The sequence below is a fragment of the Protopterus annectens genome, chromosome 3.part1 (genome assembly GCF_019279795.1).
Source record: "Protopterus annectens isolate FY-2018-M chromosome 3.part1, PAN1.0, whole genome shotgun sequence".
Classification (NCBI taxonomy): Eukaryota; Metazoa; Chordata; order Ceratodontiformes; family Protopteridae; genus Protopterus; species Protopterus annectens.
Genome location: NC_056732.1, coordinates 1,502,044,454 through 1,502,066,037, shown reverse-complemented (window position 1 = coordinate 1,502,066,037; position 21,584 = coordinate 1,502,044,454). Strand labels below are relative to the sequence as shown.

Sequence of the window (21,584 nt, the reverse complement as noted above, 5' to 3'; positions counted from 1 at the left end):
TGGTGGAAGGTTTGGCATTCCACTCCTTCTTGGTAAAGTGTGGAAATGAAACCTGTATCCTCTGTCTATTGTTTGCAATGTCCATTTGTCTTTTGTAATGCAATGCCAGTTGTTTGAGAATAAAGCCAATTTTCCGCCCAAGGGTGCTTCCAGTTGTTCCCTTGTAGGCGGAGTCAGAGTCAAGTCATTGTGTTTGTCATGTGGAAGTGGATGTAGTTGCAGCTGTGGCAGTACTCCTCTGGTTGGCAGGTTGCCACTGGCGACCCCTGTAGGCACCTTTTGATGGACCTCTGCCTCTTGGGCGTCTATTCCTGCCCCTCTGTGCTTTGGAGTTGTCTGGAAAGGACCAATTCTTTGAAGGCCAGTTTCTGCTGAACCTCAGAGGTTGGACCTGCAGAAATTCCTTAACTGTTTGCACAGATTTTGCTTTTTCTTCCACTTTCTTTAGAATCTCCTGTGCGGGGGAGCCAAATAAACTTTGTTTCTCCATTGGAGCATCTAGGAGTTTAGCCTTAACATGGTCCGGCAAGGATTGTTCTTTTAGCCAGGCATGTCTACGAATTACTGCCCCAGTCATAGCTGATCTAAATGAAGCTTCCAGTGCATCATAGCCACATTTTAAAAAATGATTACTGACCTGCTGAGAATTGTGTACCAAATCCTGAAGGGCCTTACGGTCTAAAGGTTCAGGAGAAGAAAGCTTTTTATTCAGCTGGTCTAACAAATATTCCTGGTACTGTATCATATGGAATTGACAGTTTAAAGCCCTGGCAGAAAGAGTAGCAGATGTATAAACATTTTTTCCCCATCTCTCTAATGCTCTTGACTCCCTTTCAGAGGGTAGTGGGTTTTTGGCAGTGGCAGCTGCAACACCTTTTGGGCCCTGAGAAATAGTTTCTGGGTCTGCAGCATGGGCCTTATACAAGTGGAAGTGGGAATCCGGAACCCTGTAGTATCTCTGTCAGGTTTGACAGGGGCCGGAGGAAGTGAATCAGGGGCAGAGCTAACATCATTATATGCATCATCAACTACAGTTAGCACAGGTGGTATGGCTAAAGGCCTATGCTGTGGCAAGTGTAAGAAAGTCCTTAGTCTTTTTCTAGAATCAGAAAAATCCTGACCCTGCCATTGAAAGTGTTCCCTCATAGAGTGTAAAGTTTCCCCAAAGGAGAATTCCTCTGGAGGGGAAGCAGAAGGGATAGAGTCTTCTGCATCAGAGTCCTCATAAGTTGAGTATGGCCCTTCATGATGGTCTGACAAATCAGATCCATCCGAGGAGTAGTCAGAGGAGAGAGGTTCAGGGGGTTCAGTCCTGGGCCTTTTGTCAGGAGGAGGTTGGGAGGCCCTGTCTGGGTGAGGTTGGGAACCCCTAATCAGAGAAATAAGGTCCTCAGCAAGACTGAGAATCTGGGTACTTGAGGAAGGTCTCTGTGAGGTTGATTTTGCAGGTAAAGCTTTAGTAATTTTAGCTGCTTTAGCCCTGGAGAAAGCCTTAATAGACATAGAAGCAGGGGGCCTAGCTGCCCCACGTGCAGGAGTGGAAATGTCCAAAGGAATGGTGTCGGACAATTCTCGTGCACTTGCTTCTTCAGTAGGGATTTCTGTAGCCGACTCAGCCGGGGCCTGGCTGGCCTCGGTTGTCGGAGGAATGATTTCGGCAGAAGGAAGAACCGAGGCCTCGGTTTCAGCCGAAACAGAGACACTCGCGGTAGGCCTAACCGTGGTTTCAGCCGAAACCGCGGGCCGCGAGTGTCGGTCCTTTTCCTTGCGTTTTTTGGCTAAATGCGTAGTCGGAGTCTCCGACGGCATTTTATATGCAAAAGCGGATCCAAAAAACTCTTCTGCAAACTCTGACCGACGTCTAAGAGTCCGTCGGTTGGAGGCGGCACAGGCTAAACAGGCTGAAACGTCGTGGTCTGGGCCTAAGCAAGGAAGGCAGTAGGAATGGAAATCCTTATGAGGTATTTGTTTCCCACAAGTTAAACAATTATTTACTTTGTCTGACATCGGCTGAGGCACGAAAGAGTCCCCAACGGGGTACTTAGCTTTTTAGAAGTCTTCGGTAGCTGAATCTCTGGATCTGACCGACCGGCACTTGCGAACAGCTTCTGCTTCGGGCACCGCGCGGCAAGAAAGACTGAGGAAAATGGCGTCGGCTGATGACTTTATACCCCAGCAGCTGTGACGTCGGGGAAGATGCGACATCAGCCGAGGCCAGACCCAGACTTTGGAATCCGACCGACCGAAGGGCTGCCTGAGGCAGGACAACCCATATGTTACGACTGCAGATGCATCCTTGAAGGACATCTGTGGGTCGAACTGACATGTTCAAGTTGCTAAGATCCAAAATTGGTCACCAGTCTTCTGTTTTCTTTGGCACTAAATCTTGAATAAGGTCTGGACTCTATCTGGTCTGGTGGGACCTCTTGGATGACTTTTTTCCTAGCAGCAAATGCTGCTTTTCCCTGATTGGGTGGAACATTGGGAGGTTTTCATAGAGTTGGAGGTGAAAAGGAAAAGGGTATTATATAATCTCTGGAAATAATCCTTTGCAGCCAGGTATCTTTTATGTCTAGCCAAGCCCTCTGGTGCAGGGAGAGTCAACCCCCAATTGCCTCCAGAGGTGGACAAAATCAGGCCTCCTTTCAGGAACGCTGGTAGGGTCTTGTCAAAGTAAAAATTTCTGGACCCCTAGTTTTGTGGGCCGCCTCTGCTGCAGGGGCATCACTATCCATTATAGCTCACCCTTCTGCTCCTAGACGAACTTTCCTCACGTATGCGCTGGAAAGGTCCCTGGGACTTCCTTAACCACATCTAATGACCACCTCGTTGATTCCTCAAAAAGGATCTTTGAGGGGTTGAAAAAACACACCCACTGCAGATAGGGTCTTTCCAACCTTTTCACACCTGGATAATATCATTCACTTTGGAGCCAAATAAAGGAGGACTTGAAGGGCTCAGCAAATCTCACATAAGCACATCTAGGTATGTCTCCTGATGGAAATGCCTGAACCTGCTGCCCTTGAGGCACCTTCAGCTGCATGAGAAATAAGCCTCATGGATGAATTTGAGACAGTCTGAAGGGTAGCCAGCTGAGAAGCCACAGATGATTGGGCCTCTTCAGAAATGGCTTCTGAAAGGGAAGTTGAGAGTTCTTTGATCAAATCCCTTTGCAACCTAGGAAAATCTGCCAAATAGTTCAGCAACTTAAGGGCAAAGGTTGATGAAGAGTAAACATGCTTCCGAAACCTGTCCATTGCCCTAGACTCCCTGTTAGGGGAATGAACAGAGGAACTCTGTTTGGCAAATTCCTTCTTGGTGGCCGCCACCATGACCATGGCATTCATGGGTACCCCTTCAGTCCAAAATTATTTCCTTGAAGGTGGAGTTAGAATCCTGCCTGCCTTTCTGGGTATCGGTTCAACTGTGTCAGGCTCCTTTCATGCCCACAGAGAGACCAAATCAATGATTTCATCGGCAGGTGGAGTAACCCAGGAGGAAGATAGGCCAGCTCCCAATGCCTCCAGAAATACTGACTCCTCAGTTGAAGGCTTGCTGGGACTCCAAACACCTCTCAGTTTCAGAATTTCAAGGATGTCTCCGGATGAGACATCTTCTGGAGGTGATCATGGGGACCCTTCACCTTCAATGAAGTCTGTATCCTTAGTGAAGGACTCTTGCGGAGAGACTAAGTGCCTCTTCTTACACTTCCTAGGGGCCCTTCTTGGTGGGGTATTCCAGGTAGCTGTCACAAGAAACTAATACCCTGCTGGGTAGTCTGGAGGTCACGAGGTGTCTTCCCGTGGCACTGAATGAAGATACGAAGCGCAGACACATCTGGGAATTGGACTAGAAATCCGACAGGGTTGAATTTGTCAACCTGTTGAAAAAGAGAAAACCTTCACAACCTCAATGGCCAACCACCCCAGACAGACTACCTCAAAATCGAGAGGGAATACTTTTGGACTGTTATCTCCTCCCACCCCAAAAGCAATCTCCCCAAGGACAAAGTTGGAACCGAGCTATCCAGTGCCAAAGCACCAAGACGCAGAGATGACTTTGAAAACTTTCAGAGTCTACTCCAATGGCTTAGATCCAACATTGAGGCTGCGGCTAGGAGTCTCCTCCGGATCCAAAAAAGGCAGAGCCGGGGCACTCAGTCAACTTTGGATCGGACAATAAAGTCATCCTTGGATCAGAGCTTGCCGGACCCTGAAGACCTGATCTAGGGACTCTGAAGCAACCAAGGGAATCCGAGAAGGAGTATGAGATGGAGTAGCCAATGGACGGGCCTCCTGACCCAGAAAGGGAAGGAGCCGATAAACTCGCCCACCTGGATCTGCACCAAGAGAAACTTCATCATCTGATCCAAATCATCTTCAAACTCCTAAATGAACGACACGATGCCAGGGAAGGAGATTTTGAGTGGCGCCTCTCTAGAGAAGGGGAAGGCAGCCTAGAAGGTACAGGATCAACTGATAGGGAATATCGGGTCCTAGGCAAAGGTATAGAATCCAGAGTACTCAGATCCGACTGTTTTAGTCAGATCTGAGGATACAGAATCCAACGACCTATTTCTCTTCAGATGAGAGAGGAAAGAGGTGTGAGACACGTGGTCCTCTTCCTGGAAAACTCAGAAGACAGAACAGAGGAAGGAGGAGCAGGAGACTTCGACTCTCTGGATTTCAGCTTGGGAGACTGAGCCCCTGCAACAGCTTCTCTGAAGGAGGAAGGCAACATACCTTAAGATTATTTTATTTTTTCTATCCACCAAAGCACATGGATTAAAGTTACGGCAGACGGTAGTCTTCCTGAAGGTGTTGCGGCCCTAGGCAATAGACACAGACTGTAGGCATCCAAAATGAGCAACCTGTGCCCACAGTCAGAACACTTTTTAAGCAGAAAGGCCCTTCTCTCAGCCATTCTTTATGACAAGGAAAACGTTTTTTTTTTAAATACAGGAAACAGAAAGGAAAAGGAAGATAGCGATTACCAACAATGGTAAAGAAGGGTACACTATCATGTAGAGGAAAATAGGGAGAAAAATATACCAACTATGGTAAGGCAGTCCAAGGTAATGGAACAAGAGAAAAGGATAGTGTATAAATGAAAAAATTGAACTTATCTATAGAAATCGACAAAGCTCAAGAGCCAAGATAACCACGTCTTTCATGAAAGGTGGCAAACAAAATCAGAGGTTTGTGAGGTTGGTGCGTGGTGCATTATGGGTGAGAAGCTCGAGAGCTTTTTGGTTACTACGAGCTTTAGTAACGGCCAAGTCTGATCAGATGATTGGATCTGAACCCCAACAGTTGAGGATAGAATGAAAACTGACAACATAAAATCAAATGTTAAATTAATTTATCTACCAGAATCTACTCACAGGGAGTTCCACTAAAATTATTAAAGTTTACAAGGTCTGCATATAAGAGAAGTCAATTGTAGGTCTCTCTAATGAAGGATGATGCTCTGTTCTACTCAGATACCTCATTAACAGACATCAGTAACCAAAATGTTTTTGAGAAATAGCTTATTTGTGAAAATTCAGTTCTTTGCTCCAAAAGGGCTCTGATGGGAGGAAGCCACATTTGGGATCTACAATATGGGCATACATGAGCTACACTCGGGCCTAGAACTTCAGGCATGAACAGTGTCAGCTGGGTTTTTAAGGCCTTATATGCTTTACCACCCATCAACTCCCTTACTAGCATCTTCTACTTACCTTTATTTTTTTGCACACTGTGATGAAGTTTCAAAAACTCCTTATGAATTTTCTTAATTTCTAAATTAGACCTTAAGCTAGTGAAAGCTCTGTCATCTGGGGGAGGAGAGGATGCACTCTGGCCCACCACTACAATCTTTCAATGCTCGATGAAAGCTTTAAGACCTCCAGATATTTATAACTTCTCTTTTACAAGATCTACACAACCTGTCCATCACTAAAAATGCATGGCTGGTTGCTTAGCCACTGCAGAGCTCTTAGGCTGGTACAAAGCAAAATGTCCATCTAGACTTAGTTTGATGTTAAAGCCTCGTATTGCTAATGACATTCCAGCATCTGCATTCCATGCAGCAGGAACAGAGCTGCCAACTGTACTACAACACATATCTCGAGTAGCAAGTAGTTTACATGACTTTGTGCTAGCCTGATGAAAGCAAAGGCCAAAGACCCCTCCAACCCAACAAAGCATCAAGACTGCCATCCAAATCCTCAAAGGAAAGTACATTTGTGTATGCTTACTATAAACTTGGATGTTGGTGTCTTTACTGTTACAGTAATAACTTCTTGGGATCACCTGCTGTGGAAGCCCTTTTGCGGCTTGATTACCTGAGATCCCCCCCCCCCCAAAGAAACTGGGGTACAAGAATCATCAACTGGTGCTACCTGTTATGACAATTCTTTCTGGAGCGCTCTATCTTCCATCCCTTCCTGTTTCCACTTCATTTGGTTTAAGATAGGTTCCTGGAATTTGACCTAAGGAACTGGCAATTTAAAGCTCTGAAGGCCAGGGTAGCTGATATGCAGACTTTCTTGTCAAATCTGTCCATGATCCTACCATCTCATTAAGCAAGGGGTTCCTGGAGGCGTTGCCTTTGGCTCCCTTGGGTCCTAAGTAGACCACTTCAGTATTCTTAAAGGCATTAATGAAAGTTCAGGACACTGTGAAAAAGTACAGTTGTGTACATGTACCATAAATGTAGATGTTAGTGTACTCACTGTTGCAGTCATCACACTTGGCTTATCTGCCTGCAGGTAGCCCTCAGTCGGCCTGAATACCAGTCTCTTAGTATTTCTACATCGGATGCTGTCGCTTCTTCCATGACGTCAGGTTGTCAGGGGTATGCTGATGCAGTCTCTCTCAGTTTAAGGAGGCTTTTTTTGGCAGGGAGTCTCTCTAAAAGAAAGGTCCTTAGGTGACGAGGCTTTTATCTGACTCAAGAGTCTGCATATAACTCTGAGGAAATTTGGTACACAAGGGAACTCATTTTCAGAGTCGCAGGAATCTAAAAATTCCTGGGGGAAAACATTTTTTCTGTTTGGCAGACGTTGTTTCTGGGGAAGGGAACCTGTCAGGGCTCAGCTGTCTGGATCTCAAAATCCATGAATTCCTTCGCTAACCTGAGCAGATCCTATGGGTAGGCCTGAAGTGTCAGACTGAGAAGGCCTAGCCATGGCCAAGCTGGAATCAGCTTTAAGTTTTGCCTTGGTTCTGGTCTTAGGGGGTGGCATCAGCTGTTGTTGGCCAAGTCAAGGGCAGGTAGACATGGCCAGAGTCTGGTCTGCGAAGGATTCCACTCTGGTAAAGGGGATTCCTCCCCTCCCTTCTAAAGGTCTGGTCATGCAGTCAGAGGCTGGAGGATACAGAAATACTCTGGACCCATTCCACAACACAGGGTCCTTTGGCTTGCAAAGACGTCAAAGGGGAAACGGCAAGGCAGACCCCAGAAGGATCTCAGCAGAGGCCTCTGCCGCAAAATATCATGGGAGGACTGCAAATGCATCTCTTGCACAATAATGAACTAGGGTGGACTATCCAAATCCAATAGGCTGCTGTCCATCACCTTAACAGTCTTCAGACATTTTGTTTTTGTTTATTGAGGAAAGTCAGTCTGAGCATGACTGACTGACGCCATGAGCCACTGATGCATGTTCTCTCTCACTCTAAAGTCTTTTCAAGTGGTTCTGCCCTACCCTTTATTGTTGCAAAACATGAAGATGCCAAACAGGAACAAAAGAATGAGCCACTCCACAGTAAAAATGCACCTATTCAGGCCAAATTCAATAAAACCAATTCTGAACTTTATTGAAAAAAATAAAACAAATACAAGCTTTCGTAATGACCACTTCAGAACATCAGATAATGAATTAATTTACACAAACTATATAGTACAGAGGAAACTGGGTAAAACAATCATTAAAAGTTAAGTTATTTAAAATGACACACTCCTTAAAGAAAAATCATGTAAAAAACATGCTTTATATATGAAAACTGGTTAAAATGCATAAATAAATGTGGAAACTTCAAATTGTAGTCTAAAAACATAATAAAATGTATAACATAGTAGAGAAAAAAATATAATTTTTTTTAAAAGAAACACCTACCTTTCTAAGGCTTTTAGTTTCAACAGAGAGCTAATGGAAATGTGTTCATTTAAGCCTGGCCAACTTGATGCATTGAGACATGTGCTAGTAAACCTCTCTCCTTTCTAACAAAAGTGACCAGGTACCACCTCAAGGTTCTGTTTTAATATTGTCAATGACAGTGAAATGAAAAAATTGAGAACCGGACCACGTGTAGCAGGTTTTGGCATGGTGTCGGTGGAGACCGCGGACCTCGCGTGTCAGTCTTTGTCCTTGCGTTTTTTTGGACAAAACGGTAGTCGGAGTCTCCGACGACATTTTATAATCAAAAGCTTTACCAAAAAAGTGCTGGGCGAACTCCGCCCGACGCTTAACAGTGCGTTTATTGAAAGTAGCACAAAAGCGACAGCCCGAGACGTTGTGGTCTGGGCCTAAACAAGGTATACAGAGGGAATGGAAATCCTTATGCGGTATTTGCTTCCCACAAGAAATACAATTGTTAACTTTGTCTGACATCGGTCTGAGGCAAGAAAAGTTTCAACGGGTACTTAGCTTTAAAGAAGACTTCGGTTTCCAAATTTTCGTAATTTCAGGAGCTGGCCAACCGGCACTTGCGAACTGCTTCTGCTTCGGGCACCATGCGGCAAAAAAGACTGAAGAAAATGGTGTCGGCTGTGTCTTATATACCCCTGTCACACTGACGTCAGGAAAGAAAGCGACAACAACCGACGCCGGACCTAGACTTTGGAATTCGGCCGACCGAGGACCCGCCTGACAGCAGAAGAACCCATCTGTTATGACTGCAGCTGTATGCACATTGAACATCTGTCATTGGAATATATAGCAATAAAAAGATGTCTTATAGTCCCCCTTTTAAGTTCTTGATTCTGCACACTTAAAGACTGGGTAAAATTATTGGTATTGGTGGTGCTGTTATCAGTGTGTTATTAAGGGGCTAACATGCCCTCTTCTCCCTTTTATTTACTACCTCGGACATAATGTCAGTAAGAAACTTGCACAGGTGGCCTCTTCTTGCAAACATGGCTTTCAAATTGACACATTCGCTAAGGAAATCATCCATAACTGATACCATTTGGGCCGCCCTCTCAAATTGTCCCTTTACAATAGCTTTTCTCTGTTTCATTGGACGTGTACTTGAAAAATGAAGTAAGGAGTTGGAATAAGTTTCCTTTCTGTATATTTTTGAAACAACTTTGTTGTTGGTGTGATCTTTAACGAGAACATCTAGGAAAGGCAGCTGGTCCACACTGTAGTTGTGTGTGAATTTCAAGAAGGGGGTGGTGGAATTCATGTACGATATTAAATCTACTATATGTTCTGGGGGTCCATCCCACAAAATAAAGATATCGTCCAAAAAACGGGTGTAGCATTTTACATACTTAAACATTGGACTGAACAAAAACTTTTTTTCCCACTGGTTTACAACGTTTGCATATAGACCGCCACATGAGGAACCATCGATACACCCTCCTGTTGCAAATAGATTTTGTGATCAAAGAGAACAAAGTTGTTTTTCAATACAAGTTCAAGTAGGTGTGCATATACGTGAACTTTGTTGTGCTCAATGCCTTTTTCATACAAGTATTCTGAAAACCATTCTAAACCTGTATTATGTGGAATGACAAGAGTATAGGTCTTTGATATCGATGGTTAAAAGGACATAATGGGTTTGAAATGGAGTGTTGTTGATGAGATGTTAAGAAACTACATGAGTCCTTACATATGTGGGTTTCAGAAAAGACCAGTTCTTTAAGCCTAGTGTCTAAAAGTTTTGCAAGAGGGTGGGTGATAGAATCTTTTGCGTCCGCAATGGGTCTCATGGGTGGTTGGTCAAGGTTCTTATGAAGTTTTGTTAACCCAAACATCACTGACATTTTGGGATATGACACTGAGTGATTTAATTCATCAATGGTAATGGACCCCTCAATAAACAAATCCTGTAAATCATTTCTAATTCTGCTGTAAGCTGGGTGTAATTCATTAAGGGAGGATTTAGCATACGCCTTCACATTCAGAATGTGCAACATCTTGTTAGCATAATCAACCTGGTTCATAAGAACTACACCTCCACCCTTGCCGGGTTTCATTATTCTAACCAAATCAAGAATGCTTTTAATGTCTTGTAGTATGGTCTCCACATCATTGTCCATCTGTCTTTTCTATGGTCTCCACATCATTGTCCATCTGTCTTTTCTGATTAATCCTTAAAAAATTACGGATATCTAGTTCACATATTCTTTCAAATAGTTGAATGATGGGGTGAAGGGGAGGTTTAAAGGTGCTGGACATGGGTAAAGGGTAGATAACATTTTCTAGAGATGAATTCTGAAAAATTACCCTAAAATTCAACTTGTGTGTATAATTTTAAGTCAAGAAGGGTGTTAGAAATGTCTGTAGGTTGTGAAGGTACATAGGTGAAAGTTTTTGAAAATAAATCACAGTGCTCAACACCAATAACCACATCAGAAAAATTATACACTTTAAAATCACCATCACAATTGGTGATTATGTTACAATGGGGCAATAAATAATCAGGACACCTCTAAATGTCTAAAGAAACATTAATTCCTGTTGGACCAAGTATGATTCTGTACTCCCTCCCCTGCAGACTGAATCCTCCCCTTCGTGTTCCATTGGGTGTTGGGGGGGGGGGTAAGTGTTCCCCTGGTGAGTTCCCCAGGGTTGATATGAAACTGCAGTTTTGCTCTTTATTCTCTCAGACTGTCTAAGGGTTGGAAATTCTCGTGGGTCTAAAAAATAGTTTTCGGCATTATTAACTGTAACACAGTTTCAGTGTTGTTGGAAAAATCATTACCAGCAGGAGTGTGACCATGGTCAGGGAATTTATTGCCCCATTCCTGAGAGGGAGGTAGATTGGGGTAAGCAAACCCCTTCCCATAGTCATTTTATCCCTGTTGAGTTTTTTTACCTTACGTGCTGTTACAGAGGTAGATAACTGCTCAATACTATGAAAGATACGTGCATGTTCATATTTAAATTCATTATACTGTGTGTTCCCCAATTCTTTTATCTGCGGTGGTGCTGCTGCGGTAGCGTTGTCGCCTTACAGTAAGACGTTGTCCTGTTCGATTCTCAAAGCGTCTTCTGTGTCGAGACATGAGTTAATGGGCGTAACTTCATTGAAGGTTGTGAGTCAGGGCTGGCAACTCGGCACATAAGTCTGCTGCCAATCATTAGCGGACCGGAGCTCCGCTGTGGCGACCCCTAACCGGGAAAAGCCGAAAAACACAACAAAGAAACATTACTTATTAAATCATTTATCAAAACATCATTACTTTTCACAATAACTTTCATATATTCAACACCATGAGAATCAAAAAGAGACAAAAGTTATTTTATTGCAGGTTGGAGCTTGCTATCAAACCACTAGGGTTAATACCACATTCTAAGTCCCTTAGGGACAATATGCTCTTTTATACATTCTGAAAAATATGCATCATCAAGCTGCAAGTGCTTGACCTTAGAAAGTTTATAATCAAATTCTTCTAGGAGAACTTGATTATTCACAAAAAACAGTACCTGTTGGTTGTTTTTCACTGTTCAAAACAATGGCTTCAGTAAGCCAGTCCTTTAAAACTGCTGTGGCTGGAAGGAACACTGGATACTGCAAAAACTGGTTGAGAGTTCAAATTAATAGTTCTCTGTTCACAAGGAATGGAATGTTCATCTCCATTACTTAATCCAGTCCTTGAGGATGTAGAATTCAAGGAAGTAAGTCTTTGTAGTGGGTTTCCATCATTCAGAACAATCTGCAAACTCGTAGAGACAACCACTGCTTCTCCTCGGGTGCTCTGCGGGTGTCTGATGTCATTGGGGGCGTGGCTAAGTCACAGGGGGCGTGGCTACATCACCAGGGGCGCCGATGACATCAGACGCTCACAGAGCACCACTATTTTTCAGACCCACGAGAATTTCCAACCCTAAGATGGTCGGAGAGATTAAAGAACAAAACTGCAGTTTCATATCAACCCTGGGGAACTCACCAGGGGAACACTTACCCCCCCAACACCCAATGGAACACGAGGGGGGGGATTCAATCAGAGGGGGAGGGGGCACAGAATCATACTTGGTCCAACAGGAATTAATTGATTCTTTAGACATTTTAGAGGTGCCCTCTGATTATTTACTACCCCATTGTAACATTATCACCAACTGTGATGGTGATTTTAAAGTGTATAATTTTTCTGATGATGTTATTGGTGTTGAGCACTGATTTATTTTCAAAAGGTTTCACCTATGTACCTTCACAACCTACGGACATTTCTAACACCCTACTTGACTTAAAATTATACACACACAAGTTGAATTTTAGGGTTCTTTTTCAGAATTCTTCATTAGAAAATGTTATCAACCCTTTAGCCCTGTCCAGCACCTTTAATCCTCCCCTTTACCTCATCATTCAAATATCTGAAAGAATATGTGAATTAGATATCCGTAATTTTTTTAAGGATTAATCAGAAGAGACAGATGGACAATGATGTGGAGACCATACTACAAGACATTAAAAGCATTCTTGATTTGGTCAGAATAATGAAACCAGACAAGGGTTGAGGTGTAGTTCTTATGAACCAGGTTGATTATGCTAACAAGATGTTGCACATTCTGAATGGGAAGGCATATGCTAAATCCTCCTTTAATGAATTACACACAGCTTACAGCAGAATTAGAAATGATTTACAGGATTTGTTTATTGAGGGGGGTCCATTAACATTGATGAGTTAAATTATCTCACTGTGTCATATCCCAAAATGTCAGTGATGTTTGGGTTAACAAAACATCATAAGAACCTTGACCAACTACCCATGAGACCCGCTGTGGACGCAAAAGGTTCTATCACCCACCCTCTTGCAAAACTTTTAGACACTAGGCTTAAAGAACTGGTCTTTTCTGAAACCCACATATGCAAGGACTCATGGAGTTTCTTACATCAAGAACACTCCATTTCAAACCCATTATGTCCTTTTAACTATCGATATCAAAGACCTATACTCTTGTTATTCCACATAATAATGGTTTTCAGAATATGTGTATGAAAAAGGCATTGAGCACAACAAAGATCACGGATAAGCACACCTACTTGAATTTGTATTAAAAAACATCTTTATTCTCTTTAATCACAAAATCTATTTGCAACAGGAGGGTGTAGTGATGGGTTCCTCATGTGGGGTCTATATGCAAACATTGTTGTAACCCAGTGGGAAAAGAAGTTTTTGTTCAACAGTTCAATGTTTAAGTATGTAAAATGCTACACCCATTTTTTGGACGATATCTTTATTTTGTGGGATGGACCCCCAGAACATATAGTAGATTTAATATCGTACATGAATTCCACCACCACCTTCTTAAAATTCACACACAACTACAGTATGAACCTGCTGCCTTTCCTAGATGTTCTTCTCATTAAAGATCACAACAACAACAAATTTGTTTCAAAAATATACAGAAAGGAAACTTATTCCAACTCTTTACTTAATTTTTCAAGTACACGTTCAATGAAACAGAAAAAAACTACTGTAAAGGGACAATTTGTGAGGGTGGCCCGAATGGTATCAGTTATGGATGATTTCCTTAGCGAATTTGACAATTTGAAAGCCATGTTTTCAAGTAGAAGCCACCTGTACAAGTTTATTACTGACATTATGTTATGTTAGAGGTAGTAAATAAAAGGGAGAGGGCATTTTAGGCCCTTAACAGACACTGATAACAGTACCAACAATACCAATAATTTTACCCAGTCTAAGTGTGCAGAATCAAGAACTTAAAAGGGACTATAAGACATCTTTTATTGCTATATATACCAATGACAGTTTTGCATTAAGGACAATCTTAGAAAAGAATCGGCCCATTCTAAGCCAAGAGAAAGCCATTAGACCTTTCATTGATTCACACCCCACCAAAGTATTCAAGAAAGGCAGAAACTTAAACATTTCTGAGATGAAACCAAAGGGAGTGAATAATGTTGGGCACATGAAAAAGTGTGGCATGTGTAAATATTAACACATTAAGGAAAGGGGCATTTTTCCTGATTCCACTGAAGTGAAATGACATCAAAAATATAACTGTGGATCCGAAAGGATTATTTATTGTGCCCTATGCAACTGTTCTCGCTGTTTTTACATTGGAAAAACTGACCGTAAATTAAAGAACCGAATTTATGAACATTTGTATGATATAAAATCAAAAAAAGATACACATGCACTTAGTAAACACATCATGGAAAATACTGGTCACTTTTTTTCATTTCACTGACAATATTAAAACAGAATCTCGAGGTGGTGCCTGGTCACTTTTGTTAGAAAGGAGAGAGGTTTACTGGCAAGTGCATCTCAATGCATCAAGTTGGCCAGGCTTAAATGAACACATTTCCATTAGCTCTCTGTTGAAACTAAAAGCCATAGAAAGAGAAGTGTTTCTTTTAAAAAATTTTTATATTTCTTCTGTACTATTAAATTATATATTTTATTATGTTTTTAGAATACAATTTGAATTTTCCACATTTATTTACGCATTTTAACCAGTTTTCATATATAAAGCATTTTTTTACATGATTTTTCTTTAAGGGGGTGTGTCATTTTAAATAACTTAACTTTTAATGATTGTGTTAACCAGTTTCCTCTATACTATATAAATAGTTTGTGTAAATGAATTATCTGATGAAGTTCTGAAGTGGTCAGGACGAAAGCGTTTATAATTTGTTTTATTTTTTTCAATAAAGTCCAGAATTGGTTTTATTGAATTTGGCCTGAATAGATACATTTCTTCTTCTTTTTTTTTTTTTTTTTTTTTACTGTGGAGTGGCTCATCCTTTTGTTCCTGTATGGCATCTTCGTGTTTTGCAACAGCTTTGCCTTTTGTGTACCCTTTATTGTCCCAAACTTAGAGAAAATACACTGGCAACAGTTGTTCATATTGTGCTCTGGAGCCAGGCAGAACAGAGTGTAGAAGACCTTTGGGAGGGATTTGTTTCCCACACTCGGTAAACATTAGTCTTCACCACTGCCATTTAAGAATACAAACAGTACAGAAAGAAAATACTTTTTTCCTCAACAGGGTACTTGGCTTTAGTCACTCTTTCTGGCTTTGAACCAATAGAAAGACTTAAGTTTGTAACAGGCTCCAACAGCAAGAACAAACTCAGAAAATGACACTGGTTTAGACACTTGTATGTCGACATCCTGACAGAGTGGAGCACACCCACAAGCTCAGGAGTTGGGGAACAAATCTCTATTCAGGCTAGCCAAGTGCTACCACAGAAAAAAAAAAAAACCCAGGCTGCAATTACTGCAGTAGTGAAGCACGACAAGCAGACGTTTTAAATAAAAAATATTAGCGGGAACATGAGCAGTACAGTGACATGCTAAGTATAGTAAGCACTAGGTTTACGCAAAAAGGAAATCATAAATCATCACACCAAAAGACAGGGAACATACCACATAAAAACTTCACATCTAGCAGGAAAGATGAAGTCTAATGTCCTAATTTAGGCATGGAAGAGGTGAACAAGCAAAACCCAAATCCATTCTACAATACAGCTATTATTTAAGTGAGAGCCACTGGCTTGGCATCAATCCATACAGCAAATCAAAAGAGGACAAGTACTGGAGACTCTAGACTCAGTTACGGTTGCCACCCCCTCAGTTTTTTCCCCGGACTATCTGGAAATCAAACTGATTCTCCGGTAGTCCGGAAAACACTGTACAAACTCCGGTATCCCGTTTCAAAAAGGAAACAGACTATCGGAGTTTGTAAAAACGATTTTTGTACAGAAAAGCATAGTAAATCAGTCGAAAGCATGCAGCAGGAACGGAAAAAGAGGGCGTTCCTTGGCAGGTGATGTCGCAGTGACACCACAAATGGGTGGAATGTGGGTGGGATGGGCGGGTGACGTGAGGGGTGTGGCCTTACTCCAACTTTAGCCACGACGAAAGGTGGCAACCCTAGACTCAGTTGGTAAGAAAGCTGAAGAATTCTTGCAGGAGTGCCTTCAAAACATCTCCAACTTTATGTGATATTCCAATACAGATACTGGAAAAGAGAAGGCACACCTAGTGATACTAATCCAAATCAAAAAAGTAAATACAAAGATCCCAATGCCAATGAACAAAGGGAGGGGTGATCATGTAGTCCCCACTGGGATCGAGGCAGACATGCTAAAGTGCTGGAAAGTGTATTGGGAAGGTTAGGAGAATTTCCAAAGAAAAACTACATGCATGGCAAAAGGCCTTTAAGATCAGTCTTACTCAAACTCCGTCATGGCATTGGACTTATAGCCAGCTAAGTTTATCAGAACTTTTCTTTAGACTATAGACAATGTACAATATACACATATACAGAAGTACAGCAGCGCACACACCAACTAATGCAGATTAAGTAAAAATTCCTAATTCTCAAAACCTCTAAATCACCATCCCAAAACAAAACATAAGTTTGCCAGATAACTTTAAACAGCACAGGCAATCTTTCTCACCTCACTAAGTCTTGGTTACAGTGAAGTACTTGAACTTAATGAAATGTCTAAAACGTACCTGCTGTTTACCAGATAAACCATATCTGCCAATGATCTTTCTCATTTCTTCCTTCTCTTTTATCTCTGGGTAACACTTCATCATGTAGTCCAAAGGCGATAAATCTAACTCCAATTGTTCTTGTAAGTGCTAAAGAGAGAGAAGTTGAGAGAGAATTAGTAACTTCTGAAAAATTTAACAATTTTTCTAGACTAGCCAAGGTACTACAGCTCAAGTCACAGCACAGCAAAATCTGAACAGGAGAGAAACAGACAGCAAATCTGTAAGAGTCCAATTAGTTAAAACTGACACTCTGAACTTTTCATCTCTATCAATATAGTTAATTACCATGATTTCCATCTGAAAACATTAAATAAAAATTTCTCCCCACCCTAAAACAGTTACAGAAATTACACACCTTCTGTATGAAAGGATTATCCTGAGCGTTTTAACCCCAGATAATTAGCCAGCGAAATTCCTTCATTACATGATTAAAGCCACATGGAAATTTGTTCTAGAAGTCGTCAAATTCTTACCAAGTGCTGATGCAACCAACTCAGAAAAATAAAGGAAGAGAGGAAAAAAATGCATAAAAGCAAGTAAAATGAATGAAGAAAACTGTAAATATTAAAAGCAAAAGTGTGAGAATTCATCATCTGGGAGGCTGCCTCAGAAATGGTGGGAACTTACTAGAGAGAGACACGAGAGTTGTACTGGGAAACTATCCTTTTAGAAAAACTCATCAGGTTACAAATGCTAGCAGAGTCACCCTTAACAAATGGATTTATCACAATTTAAACTAGGACCAATCACTCAGAAAAATTTAGCATTTTTCTCTGACTATCCAGTTGTACTTAGGAGATGACATGACTGGCATTATGACAGGATACCTAGCCCCTGAGCTTGCTAGTTCACCCTCACCTACTGACAACTCCTTTCTGGTGGTCAGAAATTATTTGCAATTTTACCAAGAAGAGTCCCCACCAATGCAGTCAATGTATGCACTTACTCTCATCAGTTAACCTAATGACAAGAACCTCTTTAATGTGTCCTATGGTTGGGGTTTATCGTTTCCACTACGAAAAGTTTGGCATGCTTTTGTCTTGCAATTTCAGAAGGGAGTAGGTGGGGGGAAAAAGGTTCACAGGGAAATACTAGGCAGTCAGTCTGCAGACTATTACAAGTTTAGCCAATAACCAGAGGTCAAAATCAAACTATACATGTTATTGTTGTAAGGTGAAGATTTAACCATTATACCAACCCTAATACCATGATGGTAGTAGGCAAGAGAGGAGGAGGAGGGGGAAATACACAACTCTACTAAGTTCACTGCAGTATTCACTACTGCAGTACTGCTGGGGACATTCGCAAAGTTTAAGGAACCAAATGTAGTGGGTCCTGGGAAGGTTTAGGTTTTTAACAGCCTTTATAGAATTGACTATGGGAAGGCCAAATCTTAGGTTCATAGGTTGGTACTAGGCTATCAGCCCTAGGGCCTATACAAGCCTAGCCATAACAATTCCCTGGCTATTTTTTCCCACATTATTTACTTTCCTGGACCCTTGTCTAGCAGGGCGACTGACGTGATCCCTGGGGTGAATTTCCTTTCTCCCATCCAATCGTCAAGGTTCCTCTTGAAGAGGTCCAAAGAGGCACTCTGCTTGACATGTATGGGCAATCTATTCCAGAGTCTGGGGAGTCTCTGGGTCAGGAACCTATCCCTCCAGCATGTTTTGTTTATTGTGATGACAAGGTTTAGATCCCTGGAGCGTGTAAGCTCTGAGGGATTGGGATTTCTTTAAGTGTAGCATGTCCAACAGCTCTGAGTTTGACATGGCCTTCTGGCTCTGAAAGCAATGTCCCAGTTGCAATGCTTGGAAAAAATATGAAAATATGACCAGAAAGATATTCTATGATAGTCTTGGGTGTTGTCCCCTTTAAGAAAGGCTGACACAGCTATTTCTCTTACAGAAAGGATCCTCCATGCTCTGGTAGTTTTGTCATACAAAAAAAAAGGTAAAAAGTTGTCATGGGCCAACCATTTTCATACAATTTTGCTTTGTGACAGGCCTGCTCTCCCTACTCTTTGGCAAAGGCTATGAATCAGTGATGCTTCTCTTACTTTAGTTGTTTCTACGCAAGATGTTAAGACACCTATGCAAATCCAGGGAATGCAACCTTTTCCCTTTCCCTCAGTGAAGCAAGAAAGAATGCCAGTAAGTTAAATATCTGATTTAGATAGACGTCTGTCACTGCCTTGGGCATGCGGGTGGGATGGCATGGAGAATTACCCCGTACACCTTGTGGAAGAGGAGAGACAATTGTTAGCATATTCTCCTGGCAGACAGTGTTGAAGCTCAGGTATTTGCTGTGCGTTGCAGCTGCTATCGCAAATTGTAGTAATGTTAAGATGTCCAACACAGTCCAAGTCTTATGCAGGGGAGGCTTCCACCCCTAGGTGTAGTAAGCATTTAAAGAATTGCTTTAATGAAATGCAAAGAATAAGGAGGGAGCAGTGGTAGGAATCGCAGGGCAGGCTGACATAGTACATACATGCACTTCCAATGAAGTGTAAGATTATCCCAATTTGTAATGGTCTTGACCGGTACCAGAAACACAGACACCGAGGACTGGTTAGGATGCAAGCCCCCTCCTTGGCACAAGAAAGAATCATTTCAATTTAGCTACATATGACTTCTTTGCATATGGTTTAGCAGCCTCTCTCACAAGAAGCAAGTTCTCAGTAAACATGTGCCTAAATCAGATGACTGCTAGATCATCCATGGTGTCAGCCTTCCCACACGCCAGGTGACTGGAGTCTGTTTTTTCTAACATGGCAGTGCAATAACCGGGGTGTTGCACTCCTGAGTGTGCAACTCTTCAGATGAGAGTTAAACCATGGTCCCATCTGCCAGAGTTGATGGTAGCTCAGGTGGATGTAAAAGATCCCAAAGCACTTACCAAAAAGAGCAGTAAAAGATCCCCAATATCTTGGCCAAATTTCCCCTAGTCAGTACAAATTCCACTTTGGGCCAACCTGAAAACAGGCCGCTGCCTTACAGGAACTAACCCAGAGAGTAAATAATAACATCTTCAGGTTGGGTGTACAAGTGAACCCCCTTGTTTTGGAATAAGACGTTCTGCATGCTGAAGCAGTGCAACAGGCTCCAATGTTCAACATGAGACAGAATCAGCACTGTCTTAGAAAAGAGTGCTCTCACCAGCACTTTTGGCCTGTCTTATCTTCTGAATTTCCTTGAGTAGAAGGATAGGGGGAAACTGGAAAACAGATCTGCTGAAATGATAATTACCCTAACTCCTGTTTTTTGGTGTCCTGGTGTACCCCCCCCTCCCGCTGTTTCTATTTTGCGGAAGCAAGAGTTTTTCTGGCACACCCAGCATTTGAACCAAGTTCAGAAATATGCAAATCCAGCACTACAGAAGTAGTACTTTGACACCATCCATTCCACAGGCATATGCAGTTTTATGAGTTACTGCCAGGGGGTAATCAGGACTGGAGATGCCATCTACCTAAAGTTGAGTTTTTTTCTTGCATTCTCCACAGGACATAACCTGATGGCGCCTCTATCTGTACCAAATCATTCCTTTCATTCGGTGGTTGCGGGAGCCATGAATTCCCTGGTTCGGCAAGGCCTATGGTCCACTTGTTCCTGCCAGGGAATGCCCCATGAGTTGAAATGATGAACACAGCTACCCTTCATACTTCTAAACTCTCCTCAGTTCAATATGTTACTAACATGGCAGCGTGTGGACTGACTAGATTCACTGGGTGGATACCAAGTGCTCCTACAAGGTATCATCCATGTGTCCAGCCAAAGCCACCTCCCTCATTCCCCAGGCTGGGCGTGCAAATAGCAGACTCTCACTCTCATTCTACCCTGCCCAAGCTGCTATTCATACTTGGACGATAGCAATGTAGTCAGGGGTTTACTTTATCCCTCTATGCCACAGAGCAAGTTCCTGAGGTATCGCCTGGCTGTAGTCTCATCGTGCTGAAGGAAGAAATGTCCTCTCTCTTTGGGGTCATGAAGGACTCCCAGAAAATGTAACCTGTTGGAAGGGAGTTAGCTGTGATTTGGGCAAATTCAAGGAGAGTTTTAGGGCCTGGAAGGACACCAGGATGAAAAGTGGCGTAGTCGGCATCTCCTCTTACATGGGGACCTGAGCTATGTTAATGTGGATGCACTCGGTCCTGCAGTGAGAAATTACTGGACATGGACACTTTGTAAATCTGGATGAAGTAGATAAACTGAAGGGAAGGAATTAAGCTGGTAGTGAACAGCACCAGCTTTGAATATAAAGTACTGACCATCTTCCCTGGCTTTGAGTATGTGGGAATGGGCATCTCTCAGATCTGCACACCAAAAACGAGGAATAGCAGAGCCTGCAAAGTTAGCATTTTTTTAAAATGTATTTAGCCCTGTTAGGTTTAAAATGGTCCTCCACCTGCTACTTTTTGGTACTAGAAACAGACTTGATTATAAACCTGCACCAAGTCCTTGATCTAGTACTCTCTACGGTCCCTTGTCTTACACTCCAGCAGTACTGACTTGATTAACTGTTTTTAGGCACTTGCAGAATGCCCAAGAAAGCTTCTCAACATGCTTTCCTTCAAGAGGGCAACAGCCTCCTGAGGAGCACTGCAGGAGGCTTTGATCCAAGAAGGCATTAGGGTCAAGGGGGGCAAAAGCACCTCACCGAATGTCACCTTTACACCAAGGGAGGGCCTTAAGACCAGAGTGGTATACCAACATTTCACTGTCCCTTCTCTCTCTGCTTCAAGTGGGCCTTTTTTTGGTTCAAGTAATCTTGAAAACTTTTTGTTCTTCACTTGACAGTCTGTTAAACTCCGTTCAATGGATGCAAAAGGTAATGATTTGCTAAGGCTCTAAACAAAACAAGTAGGAGATATTAGTTTTAGCAAATACTTATTT

General features: G+C 42.2%; 1 protein-coding gene across 1 annotated transcript in view; it reads right to left on the bottom strand.

Annotated features, from left to right (window-relative positions):
* ABCF2 (ATP binding cassette subfamily F member 2) overlaps positions 1 to 21,584 on the bottom strand; it is a 1,573,086-nt gene that overhangs the window by 283,070 nt on the left and 1,268,432 nt on the right. The window contains exon 15 of the mRNA XM_044067572.1: positions 16,651 to 16,779. Within this exon, the coding sequence (XP_043923507.1) occupies positions 16,651 to 16,779 (129 nt within the window). The remainder of the gene's footprint in view (positions 1 to 16,650; positions 16,780 to 21,584) is intronic.